This window comes from Centroberyx affinis, unplaced genomic scaffold (genome assembly GCF_046629955.1).
Source record: "Centroberyx affinis isolate AG114_WGS23_722 - 3 ecotype Tasmania unplaced genomic scaffold, CSIRO-AGI_Caff_v1 ptg001852l_1, whole genome shotgun sequence".
NCBI lineage: Eukaryota > Metazoa > Chordata > Actinopteri > Beryciformes > Berycidae > Centroberyx > Centroberyx affinis.
The window spans coordinates 184511-197500 of NW_027280231.1; the positions used below are offsets into that span (position 1 = coordinate 184511).

Sequence of the window (12990 nt, forward strand, 5' to 3'; positions counted from 1 at the left end):
AAGAACAATGAACTAAAAAAGAAACAATTCATCTAACAACAAAGTAAATACATCAGAAAATACATCAGAAAATACATCACTAAATACGACAAAATCAAGTCAGATGGTAAAATAAAAAGATGAATATTACAGTTTGGAAAATAAATAAACAAAATAAGATAGAATACTGCCAAAGCAACAACAGTATTAAAATAGTAAGTATAATAGCAAGTAATTATAACAATAAGTCATACAGATCTTATTATACTTATTTATTATTATACTTAATTATTGTACAATATATCTTTCTCTTTCACTCCTTCTCTCTCTCTCTCTCTCTCTCTCTGTCTCTGTCACACACACACACACACACACACACACACACACACACACACACACACACACACATAAACAAAAATAAAATAAATTAGGATAATAAATTGACATATAATATTGTCACTTCTACTTCAGTTTTGGTCACTTCATATACAGCATAAGAATTGTAATCAATTTCAACAACTTGAATGGAGCACATTTGCTATCACAACCAGAATGATTGAAATGAGACTGGTTTTGTTGTTGATTGCAGAGGAGGCAGCAGTGGTTGCTGCTGTTGTTGCTGCTGCTGTTGTTGCTGCTGTTGTTGCTGCTGCTGTTGCTGCTGTTGTTGCTGCTGTTGTTTCTGCTGCTGTTGTTGCTGCTGCTGTTGTTTCTGCTGCTGTTGTTGCTGCTGTTGTTGCTGCTGTTGTTTCTGCTGCTGTTGTTGCTGCTGTTGCTGCTGCTGTTGTTTCTGCTGCTGCTGTTGCTGCTGTTGTTGCTGCTGTTGTTTCTGCTGCTGTTGTTGCTGCTGCTGTTGTTTCTGCTGCTGTTGTTGCTGCTGTTGTTGCTGCTGCTGTTGCTGCTGCAGTGCCAGCAGCTGTGGTTGCTGCTGTACCTTTGGTAGTTGTCGTGACACCAGATGTGATTACCGTGGCACCAGCTGTGGTTGTCATGCCAGCAGCTGTGATTGTTGTGCCAGCAGCTGTGGTTGTCGTGGCACCAGCTGTGGTTGCCATGGCACCAGCTGAGGTTGTTGGGGCACCAGCTGTGGTTGTTGGTGAAGCTGTGGTTGTTGAGCCAGCAGCTGTGCTTGCTAAGCCAGAAGCTGCAGTTGTTGTGACACCAGCTGTTGTTGTTGCTGCTGCTGTGGTTGTTGGTGAAGCTGTGGTTGTCATGCCAGAAGCAACGGTTGTTGTGGCACCAGCTGAGGTTGTTGAGGAAGCAGCTGTGGTTGCTGTGGCACCAGCTGTGGTTGTTGTGGCACCAGCTGTTGTTGTTGCTGCTGCTGTGGTTGTCATGCCACCAGCTGTGGTTGTTGTGGCACCAGCTGAGGTTGTTGGTGAAGCTGAGGTTGTCATGCCACCAGCTGTGGTTGTTGTGGCACCAGCTGTGGTTGCTGTGGCACCAGCTGTGGTTGTTGTGGCACCAGCTGTTGTTGTTGCTGCTGCTGTGGTTGTTGGTGAAACTGTGATTGTCATGCCACCAGCTGTGGTTGTTGGGGCACCAGCTGTGGTTGTTGGTGAAGCTGTGGTTGTCATGCCAGAAGCAGCGGTTGTTGTGGCACCAGCTGTGGTTGTTGCTGAAGCTGTGGTTGTTGAGCCAGCAGCTGTGCTTGTTGAGCCAGAAGCTGCAGTTGTTGTGGCACCAGCTGTTGTTGTTGGTGAAGCTGAGGTTGTCATGCCAGCAGCTGTGGTTGTTGTGGCACCAGCTGAGGTTGTTGGTGAAGCTGAGGTTGTCATGCCACCAGCTGTGGTTGTTGTGGCACCAGCTGTTGTTGTTGCTGCTGCTGTGGTTGTTGGTGAAGCTGTGGTTGTCATGCCACCAGCTGTGGTTGTTGTGGCACCAGCTGTGGTTGTTGTGGCACCAGCTGTGGTTGTTGCTGCTGCTGTGGTTCTTGGTGAAGCTGTGGTTGTCATGCCACCAGCTGTGGTTGTTGTGGCACCAGCTGAGGTTGTTGGGGCACCAGCTGTGGTTGTTGCTGCTGCTGTGGTTGTTGGTGAAGCTGTGGTTGTCATGCCACCAGCTGTGGTTGTTGTGGCACCAGCTGTGGTTGTTGGTGAAGCTGTGGTTGTCATGCCAGCAGCTGTGGTTGTTGTGGCACCAGCTGAGGTTGTTGGTGAAGCTGAGGTTGTCATGCCACCAGCTGTGGTTGTTATGGCACCAGCTGTTGTTGTTGCTGCTGCTGTGGTTGTTGGTGAAGCTGTGGTTGTCATGCCACCAGCTGTGGTTGTTGTGGCACCAGCTGTGGTTGTTGTGGCACCAGCTGTGGTTGTTGCTGCTGCTGTGGTTCTTGGTGAAGCTGTGGTTGTCATGCCACCAGCTGTGGTTGTTGTGGCACCAGCTGAGGTTGTTGGGGCACCAGCTGTGGTTGTTGTGGCACCGGCTGTGGTTGTTTGTGAAGCTGTGGTTGTTGTGGCCCCAGCTGTGGTTGTTGGTGAAGCTGTGGTTGTCATGCCAGCAGCTGTGGTTGTCGTGGCACCAGCTGTGGTTGTCGTGGCACCGGCAGCTGTGGTTGTTGGTGAAGCTGTGGTTGTCGTGGCAGCAGCTGTGGTTGTTGGTGAAGCTGTGGTTGTCGTGGCCCCAGCTGTGGTTGTTGTGGCACCAACTGTGGTTGTCGTGGCAGCAGCTGTGGTTGTTGGTGAAGCTGTGGTTGTCGTGGCCCCAGCTGTGGTTGTTGTGGCACTGGCTGTGGTTGTCGTGGCAGCAGCTGTGGTTGTTGTGGCAGCAGCTGTGGTTGTCGTGGCAGCAGCCGTGGTTGTCGTGGCAGCAACTGTGGGTGTTGTGGCAGCAGTTGTGGTTGTTGGTGAAGCTGTGGTTGTTGGTGAAGCTGTGGTTGTCGTGGCAGCAGCTGTTGTTGTTGGTGAAGCTGTGGTTGTTGGTGAAGCTGTGGTTGTCGTGGCAGCAGCTGTGGTTGTTGCTGCAGCTGTGGTTGTTGGTGAAGCTGTGGTTGTCGTGGCAGCAACTGTGGTTGTTGCTGTAGCTGTGGTTGTCGTGGCAGCAACTGTGGTTGTTGCTGCAGCTGTGGTTGTTGATGAAGCTGTGGTTGTTGTGGCAGCAGCTGTGGTTGTTGAGGAAGATTGTGTGTTGAGAACGATAGATCAGTGTCACATTTAGTCTCACAGTCTCACATTTAGAAGTAATTTAATGATTTAGTTGGGAATAAATTAGTTTGTCACTTACCAATAAACAGAAGAAGGATAGCACAAATCTTCCCAATCATTGTGAATGATTTATTTCCTGTTTGAAAACACAATTTTTCATCGTCATTAGTTAAATGGAAATAAAATGAAAAAAAGCTCAAATTCTATGGAAAACTGAAGAATACACTACAATACACTACTAACTTTAAGACATGTTTCACTGAAACTCAGAATTTTTTTAAGTTAGTATTCTTCTCGATATCTGCAGGGCTTATGTTCATCACTGAGTCAGTTATAACACATTTTAAAACAATGTTTTTGTATTGAGATTCATGTTTTGCAAGGAGCCATGGGCTTATCAGTATGTCAGCTACATGAAGTAATAAACCTCTTTAAGTAAAAAAAAAAATCAATCAATAGCTGTAATTATATACACATAACACACATAATAACTGTAACACTAAAAATAGACATTGAACTAATTTCTAAATTCTTCTAATTTCTTCTACACACAACAAATAAATTGTTTAACTGGACAAGAAATATTACAATTGTACATGGTTTCAAATATGCAATTTTTTAATCATTGAAATACTTACTGATTTTGTCTGGGCTTGAATGGTGTCCAACACAGTGAATGAAGCTGTGATGATTCTGTGTGTCAGTATTCTGTACTTTGCTCTTTTCTTCTTGGTGTCCTCTGTTGTGAAGACAGCAGCTTTTATAAGCAGGCACAGTAGGTGAGATGACATCAGAGTGACGACAAAGACTTGAACAAAATAGAATTATGAGTGATAATGATAATGTTTTTCTGTCCCGAGTTAAGGTGTTGACCTCAACACTTTGATTACTCATTCAGTATTCTTTTGTTTAGGTACAACTGTGATGGTGAAGATGAGAAACTTGTTGAGTGACATTTCTCCACATGACGTGATATAACATTCTAACTGAATGAGTATGACACTGGGTACATACTGTAACGGTCATCCTGCTGTTATCATACGTCAGTTAGGGCATTCTGTCCTAATTTGATAATTCTTCACTGAACTCTATAGAAAGACCAGTTTATAAACACTACATTACTGAAGGGTCTATGTACAGTGTGAAGTACATTGGCAAAAAGCTGATAAGTTCTCTTTCTCGCTTGAGGCCCAGACTTCCAGTCAGCCACATACTCAAAACTCTGGTCTGGAATTCTTAGCCAGCATTATGACACACTGATCAATCCTCAACATCCTCATACCTATAAGTTTAAGTTAAATTAATTTCTTGACCCTGCAAACATACCTTTAGGATTTGGAATCAAGACTTAATCTCTGTTAGTTTCAATGTTATGGCTAAAAAATAAATGGTAGAAATTATAGATCCAGATCACCACCAAAATCAAATCAATTTGTTTTGTGGCCCAAGGCCCATCTGTCCACCAAATTTGATGGAAATTGGTTTAAAAGTTTTGAGCTATCCTGCTGACAGACAGACAAACAAACAAATGGACGAAAACATACATTCGTACTCCATATTTTATTGCTCTAATTGCTGTTTTGTTTTATTGTTCTATTATTATTTTTATTTATTTATCTTTTATTTCTTCTAATGCTATTTTACTTAGGCCTATTACTATTATTTTTCATTAGTTTTCTGTGAAGCACATTAAACTGCTTGTGCATGAAATGTGCTATATAAATAAAGTTTGACTTGACTTGACTACTGAAATAAATCAAAATTTTCACACAACGGGCCAAAATGTGCTTAAAATGTGCCCATTTTTGGTCACAAGGAGGTGCCAAATGAATAAAATCAGTGTTCAGCCTGAAAAGTGAGGAGATGAAATGAAACTTTATTGATAACCCTGAGGAAATGAGGTCAGCAAAAGCAATAGGATTCAGCAGGGAAAAAGACAAATAGCAATATATAAAAGCAAGATAAAAATAAGCAAATGTGTATCTGTATGAATGCTTCACAGTCATACAGATCAGGGGTTCAACATAACTGTCACTGTCAAAATAGGAAAAGAGCCATACAAGGCTTACTACAGGCACTTGAAGTTACTGAACATTAGAGCAGTGATTGTCAACCTTTTTCATATCAAGGACCCCTAATTTAGTCCACATTAGAGCCACGGACCCGCATTTGATGAGATCTGGTATCTCAAATCCAAATCTGAGAATATTTTTGTTGTTAGATATGATTTTGTCCAGACTATCTGTATTGTAGGTAGAGAGAAAACAGTGAAACTATGATCAAAACAGTCATTCTGCTACATTCTCTAATTGTGTTAACTTATTGTAAATGTAATAATGGTGAAGTTTAACAATTCATCAGTTTGCTGGGGACCCCCTGGAACCCCCTCAAGAACCTCTGGTGGACCCCAGACCCCACATTGAGAACCATTGCATTAGAGATGGTAATCGTTTGGGGAAATTATGACAAAGGGAAACGTACTGGATTTCCAAATGTGATACTTTTGTATAACCAGGTTTTAATGAAGAAAGTGCAGACCGTTTTCTGTGAATCAAAAATTGTTGTGAACGTAATTGAATGCGTACATATAATACTATATTTATGCTGTATGTTTACCTGATGGGAGTGTCTAATTGATTGTGATTTGTGTGTCTTTGGAACCAGGTGGATGTTTCTTAGGTTCACACCCTCTCTGGCCTCGCCCTGAGGGAGAGCCTGTGTGGTGTACTTCAGGCCCGTGTAAGTGGGCCTGAAGTAAACCATGTATGTGTGTTTAAGTAATACATGAATGCTAGACTTTACAACACGTATACCAAATTACATAAATAAACACTATTCACGTTAGGCAATGTTTGTTGTGACTTGTTGTGATTTAATGCCAGGATATGATAATATATGAAGAGTTAGGGTTTACATTTAGATAATGCATTGGCATTACCAAACAACATTACTTAATGCAGTGGTTTATTGTGCATTTAATATGAACTCATCTTGTCACTGTTCATGCTTAATTCATCTTAGTAAACACGCACATTTCGCAATTTTGTTGTACTTGTACAATGACAATAAAGGAAATCTTGAATCTTAGTTAACATTATTAACAAACATGTATAACAACATTAATTCATGCAGTTGTTTATGTGCATTTAACATGAACTCATCTTTGTTAATGTTGTTATTCATGTTTAATTAATGTTAGTAAATGCATTAGTTAACATTAGCTAATGAACACTTAATGTAAAGTGTTTCCACTATCACTGTCTTGTTAACACATCTGTCTTGCACAATAGCTAAGATCACATGGGTAGTAGTTAGTAGTGACCATTTCAACACATTTTTTGTGTCCAAATGTTTTTATTACTTTTAAAATTCTTAGAGGACAAGGGTGAACTAAAGGACAAACTGTTGGCAAACTGACATTGCTCCATCCGTGTCTGCAATAACCTTACTTTTATAATCTTTCTAATAATCTATCTAATGTACTGTATATATCTGTGGAAATCACAGCATGAGTTCACCTGTTCAACTGACATAATTCTCTCAACACCAACAAATAATACACACTTTAAGGTTCCACTTGCTTTGGCCAACATAAGCAAGTCCACATGGAAATGAAATCAGATACATGACATGAGTAGATTTGCAGTTTCTGAGCTGTCTGAAATGGATCTTTCTTCCTTTCTCTCTTTCACCCCTGTCTGTATATTAGCAAGACAGCTCAAAAAGTTACCAGTGGATTTGGCTAAATCTGGTGGACAGACAGTCCTTGGCCCAAGGGCCAGTCGATTGGATTTTGGTGGTTATCCTGATCTGGGATTTTCGATGATTAGCATTTTTCAGCCATAACTACCACATGTTCCTGTGTTGTTGGGATGGGAAGTCTGACATCCAAGTCAGCTGCTAAACAGCATTGCATTCACAAACTATTTTCTCAGAGAATCAAACAGACAAACGATAAACAAATGCTTGTAACACTTTTTTATTGCATGGCAACAATGTGGTCCTTACTACGCAATTACATAGTATTTAAAAATAATAGTCATGTCTGATTTAAAACATAATATCTGGGAGTACATATTTACAATGTAAAAACCATGCACTGGCCTTGGGTAGCTCTCTCTCTCAACTAAATTAAATTAAATTAAATTAAATTAAATTAAATTAAATTAAATTAAATTAAATTAAACTTGTTTAATTGGCATGAATGTCATAAGAATGTCACAATATTGCCAAAAGGTCTAAGAACAATGAACTAAAAAAGAAACAATTCATCTTACAGAGTAAATAGTGAATACATCACTAAATATGACAAAATCAATTCAGATGGTAAAATAAACAGATGAATATTACAGTTTGGAAGATAAATAAACAAAATAATTAATTGTTGTACGATCTCTCTCTCTCTCTCTCTCTCTCTCTCTCTCTCTCTCTCTCTCTCCCAGTCTCTCTCTGTCACACACACACACACACACACACACACACGCACACACGCACACACACACACAAAATAAATAAAAATAAAATAAATTAGGATTAGGATAATAAATTGACATATAATATTGTCACTTCTACTTCAATTTTGGTCACTTCATATACAGCATAAGAATTGGAATCAATTTCAACAACTTGAATGGAGCACATTTGCTATCACAATCAAAATGATTGAAATGAGACCAGTTTTGTTGTTGATTGCAGAGGAGGCAGCAGTGGTTGCTGCTGCTGTTGTTGCTGCTGTTGTTGCTGCTGCTGTTGCTGCTGCTGTTGTTTCTGCTGCTGTTGTTGCTGCTGCTGTTGCTGCTGCTGCTGTTGCTGCTGCTGTTGCTGCTGCTGTTGTTTCTGCTGCTGTTGTTGCTGCTGCTGTTGCTGCTGCTGATGTTGCTGCTGCTGTTGTTTCTGCTGCTGTTGTTGCTGCTGTAGTGCCAGCTGTGATTACCGTGGCACCAGCTGTGGTTGTCATGCCAGCAGCTGTGATTGTTGTGCCAGCAGCTGTGGTTGCTGTGGCACCAGCTGATGTTGTCACGCCAGCAGCTGTGGTTGTCGTGGCACCAACTGTTGTTGCTGTTGCTGCTGTGGTTGCTGTGGCACCAGCTGACGTTGTCACGCCAGCAGCTGTGGTTGTCGTGGTACCAACTGTTGTTGCTGCTGCTGCTGTGGTTGTTGGCGAAGCTGTGGTTGTCATGCCAGCAGCTATGATTGTCGTGGCACCAGCTGTGGTTGCCGTGGCACCAGCTGTGGTTGTTGGGGCACCAGCTGTGGTTGTTGGTGAAGCTGTGGTTGTTGAGCCAGCAGCTGTGGTTGCTGTGGCACCAGCTGTGGTTGTTGGGGCACCAGCTGTGGTTGTTGGTGAAGCTGTGGTTGTTGAGCCAGCAGCTGTGCTTGCTGAGCCAGAAGCTGCAGTTGTTGTGACACCAGCTGTGGTTGTCATGCCAGCAGCTATGGTTGTCGTGGCACCAGCTGTGGTTGCCGTGGCACCAGCTGAGGTTGTTGGGGCACCAGCTGTGGTTGTTGGTGAAGCTGTGGTTGTTGAGCCAGCAGCTGTGCTTGCTGAGCCAGAAGCTGCAGTTGTTGTGACACCAGCTGTGGTTGTCATGCCAGCAGCTATGGTTGTCGTGGCACCAGCTGTGGTTGCCGTGGCACCAGCTGAGGTTGTTCGGGCACCAGCTGTGGTTGTTGCTGCTGCTGTGGTTGTTGGTGAAGCTGTGGTTGTCATGCCAGAAGCAACGGTTGTTGTGGCACCAGCTGAGGTTGTTGAGGAAGCAGCTGTGGTTGTTGGTGAAGCTGTGGTTGTTGAGCCAGCAGCTATGCTTGTTGAGCCAGAAGCTGCAGTTGTTGTGGCCCCAGCTGTGGTTGTTGTGGCACCGGCTGTGGTTGTTGGTGAAGCTGTGGTTGTTGTGCCAGCAACTGTGGTTGTTGGTGAAGCTGTGGTTGTAGTGGCACCGGCTGTGGTTGTTGTGACCCCAGCTGTGGTTATCGTGGCAGCAGCTGTGGTTGTTGGTGAAGTTGTGGTTGGCATGGCAACAGCTGTGGTTGTTGCTGCAGCTGTGGTTGTTGCTGCAGCTGTGGTTGTCGTGGCAGCAGCTGTGGTTGTCGTGGCAGCAGCTGTGGTTGTTGTGGCTCCAACCGTGGTTGTTGCGGCACCGGCTGTGGTTGTTGGTGAAGCAGTGGTTGTTGTGCCAGCAGCTGTGGTTGTTGGTGATGCTGTGGTTGCTGTGGCCCCAGCTGTGGTTGTTGTGGCAGCAGCTGTGGTTGTTGGTGAAGCTGTGGTTGTTGCTGCAGCTGTGGTTGTTGCTGCAGCAGTGGTTGTTGTGGCCCCAACTGTGGTTGTTGTTGCACCGGCTATGGTTGTTGGTGAAGCTGTGGTTGTTGTGCCAGCAACTGTGGTTGTTGGTGAAGCTGTGGTTGTTGTGGCAGCAGCTGTGGTTGTTGCTGCAGCTGTGGTTGTTGCCGCAGCCGTGGTTGTCATGACAGCAACTGTGGTTGTTGCTGCAGCTGTGGTTGTCGTGGCAGCAACTGTGGTTGTTGCTGCAGCTGTGGTTGTTGATGAAGCTGTGGTTGTTGTGGCAGCAGCTGTGGTTGTTGAGGAAGATTGTGTGTTGAGAACAATAGATCAATGTCACATTTAGTCTCACAGTCTCACATTTAGAAGTAATTTAATGATTTAGTTGGGAATAAATTAGTTTGTTCACTTACCAATAAACAGAAGAAGGATAGCACAAATCTTCCCAATCATTGTGAATGATTTATTTCCTATTTGAAAACACAATTTTTCATCGTCATTAGTTAAATGGAAATAAAATGAAAAAAAGCTCAAATTCTGTGGAAAACTGAAGAATACACTACAATACACTACTACTACAACTACTACTCAGTATTTTATTTAACTTAGTATTCTTCTCGATATCTGCAGGGCTTATGTTCATCACTGAGTCAGTTATAACACATTTTAAAACAATGTTTTTGTATTGAGATTCATGTTTTGCAAGGAGCCATGGGCTTATCAGTATGTCAGCTACATGAAGTAATAAACCTCTTTAAGTTAAAAAAAAAAATCAATCAATAGCTGTAATTATATACACATAACACACATAATAACTGTAACACTAAAAATAGACATTGAACTAATTTCTAAATTCTTCTAATTTCTTCTACACACAACAAATAAATTGTTTAACTGGACAAGAAATATTACAATTGTACATGGTTTCAAATATGCAATTTTTTAGTCATTGAAATACTTACTGATTTTGTCTGGGCTTGAATGGTGTCCAACACAGTGAATGAAGCTGTGATGATTCTGTGTGTCAGTATTCTGTATTCTTTGCTCTTTTCTTCTTGGTGTCCTCTGTTGTGAAGACAGCAGCTTTTATAAGCAGGCACAGTAGGTGAGATGACATCAGAGTGACGACAAAGACTTGAACAAAATAGAATTATGAGTGATAATGATAATGTTTTTCTGTCCCGAGTTAAGGTGTTGACCTCAACACTTTGATTACTCATTCAGTATTCTTTTGTTTAGGCACAACTGTGATGGTGAAGATGGGAAACTTGTTGAGTGACATTTCTCCACATGACGTGACATAACATTCTAACTGAATGAGTATGACACTGGGTACATACTGTAACGGTCATCCTGCTGTTATCATACGTCAGTTAGGGCATTCTGTCCTAATTTGATAATTCTTCACTGAACTCTATAGAAAGACCAGTTTATAAACACTACATTACTGAAGGGTCTATGTACAGTGTGAAGTACATTGGCAAAAAGCTGATAAGTTCTCTTTCTCGCTTGAGGCCCAGACTTCCAGTCAGCCACATACTCAAAACTCTGGTCTGGAATTCTTAGCGAGCATTATGACAGACTGATCAATCCTCAACAAAATGATTGATAAATTGATTGATAATTAATGAAATTCTTACATCTAAAAACTAGAAGGCACTTAGAGAGCGCAAGCCTCCACCAGTGCTTAACAATTCTTAAACTTGCTATAACACTCAAACCTATAAGTTTAAGTTAAATTCATTGTTTGACCCTGCAAACGTACCTTTAGGATTTGGAATCAAGACTTAATCTCTGTTAGTTTCAAAGTTATGGCTAAGAAAATGAAGGATAATTATCTAATGGTAGAAATCATAGATCCAAATCACCACCAAAATCAAATGAATTTGTTTTGTGGCCCAAGGCCCATCTGTCCACCAAATTTGATGGAAATTGGTTTAAATGTTTTGAGCTATCCTGCTGACAGACAGACAAACAAACAAATGGGCGAAAACAAACATTCATACTTCATATTTTATTGCTCTAATTGCTGTATTGTTTTATTGTTCTATTATTATTTATATTTATTTATCTTGTGTTGTGTTTTTTTTTCTTAATTTTTTTATTTCTTCTAATGCTATTTTACTTATTACTATTATTCTTTATTCTTTATTCGGGTCCTCATTAGCTTCCACTACAGTGGTTGCTAATCTTCCTGGGGTCCACATAAAATTATACAAACACTGACAGCATACAGACATACAAACAGACATACAAACATCGACTGACACCCCGTCAGTCTAGAAAAATTTACATAATTAAAGGTCAAGTAATCAAAATATCAGATAACTTAACCAATGCATGTACAGAGGTTATCAAACAAACTAATGAGTTGAAATCCCAAACAAAACATCATAGCAGGTGGCATCATTCCTGTTGTGTGGCCTCTCTCATTAGTTTCTGTTTGAGTGATTTTTTGAATAGGTATTTGCTTCTGATTTGTTTGTCCACTGGCTGGAGGCTCTATAAATGACTGAGTTTTTAAGTTGATTTGTTTTTGGCTTTGGATTATTTTTCATTTGTTTTCTGTGAAGCACGTTAAACTGCTTGTGTATGAAATGTACTATATAAATAAAGTTTGACTTGACTTGACTTGACTACTGAAATAAATCTTAATCTTGCTTAAAATGCGCCCATTTTTGGTCACAAGGAGGCGCCAAATGAATAAAATCAGTGTTCAGCCTGAAAAGTGAGGAGATGAAATGAAACTTTATTGATAACCCTGAGGAAATTAGGTCAGCAAAAGCAATAGGATTCAGCAGGGAAAAAGAAAAATGGCAATATATAAAAGCAAGATAAAAATAAGCAAATGTGTATCTGTATGAATGCTTCACAGTCATACAGATCAGGGGCTCAACATAACTGTCACTGTCAAAATAGGAAAAGAGCCATACAAGGCTTACTTCAGGCACTTGAAGTTACTGAACATTAGAGCAGTGATTCTCAACCTTTTTCATGTCAAGGATCCCTAATTTAGTCCACATTAGAGCCACGGACCCGCATTTGTTGAGATCTGGTATCTCAAATCCAAATCTGAGAATATTTTTGTTGTTAGATATGATTTGTCCAGACTATCTGTATTGTAGGTAGAGAGAAAACAGTGAAACTATGATCAAAACAGTCATTCTGCTACATTCTCTAATTGTGTTAACTTATTGTAAATGTAATAATGGTGAAGTTTAACAATTCATCAGTTTGCTGGGGACCCCCTGGAACCCCCTCAAGGACCCCTGGTGGACCCCGGACCCCACATTGAGAACCACTGCATTAGAGATGGTAATCGTTTGGGGAAATTATGACAAAGGGAAACGTACTGGATTTCCAAATGTGATACTTCTGTATATCCAGGTTTTAATGAAGAAAGTGAATCAAAAATTGTTGTGAACGTAATTGAATGCGTACATGTAATACTATATTTATGCTGTATGTTTACCTGATGGGAGTGTCTAATTAATTGTGATTTGTGTGTCTTTGGAACCAGGTGGATGTTTCTTAGCTTCACACCCTCTCCGGCCTCGCCCTGAGGGAGAGCCTGTGTGGTCGAAACCGGTTGGC

General features: G+C 41.3%; 1 protein-coding gene across 1 annotated transcript in view; it reads right to left on the bottom strand.

Annotated features, from left to right (window-relative positions):
- Positions 1-9582, bottom strand: part of LOC139652991 (GATA zinc finger domain-containing protein 14-like) — a 37234-nt gene extending 27652 nt beyond the window's left edge. Inside the window, exons 1-6 of the mRNA XM_071529929.1 lie at positions 9565-9582; positions 9436-9455; positions 8448-9338; positions 8061-8348; positions 2702-2866; positions 914-1822 (exon numbers count right to left, since the gene is read on the bottom strand). Of these exons, the coding sequence (XP_071386030.1) occupies positions 914-1822; positions 2702-2866; positions 8061-8348; positions 8448-9338; positions 9436-9455; positions 9565-9582 (2291 nt within the window). The remainder of the gene's footprint in view (positions 1-913; positions 1823-2701; positions 2867-8060; positions 8349-8447; positions 9339-9435; positions 9456-9564) is intronic.
- Between the last annotated feature and the right edge of the window lie 3408 nt (positions 9583-12990).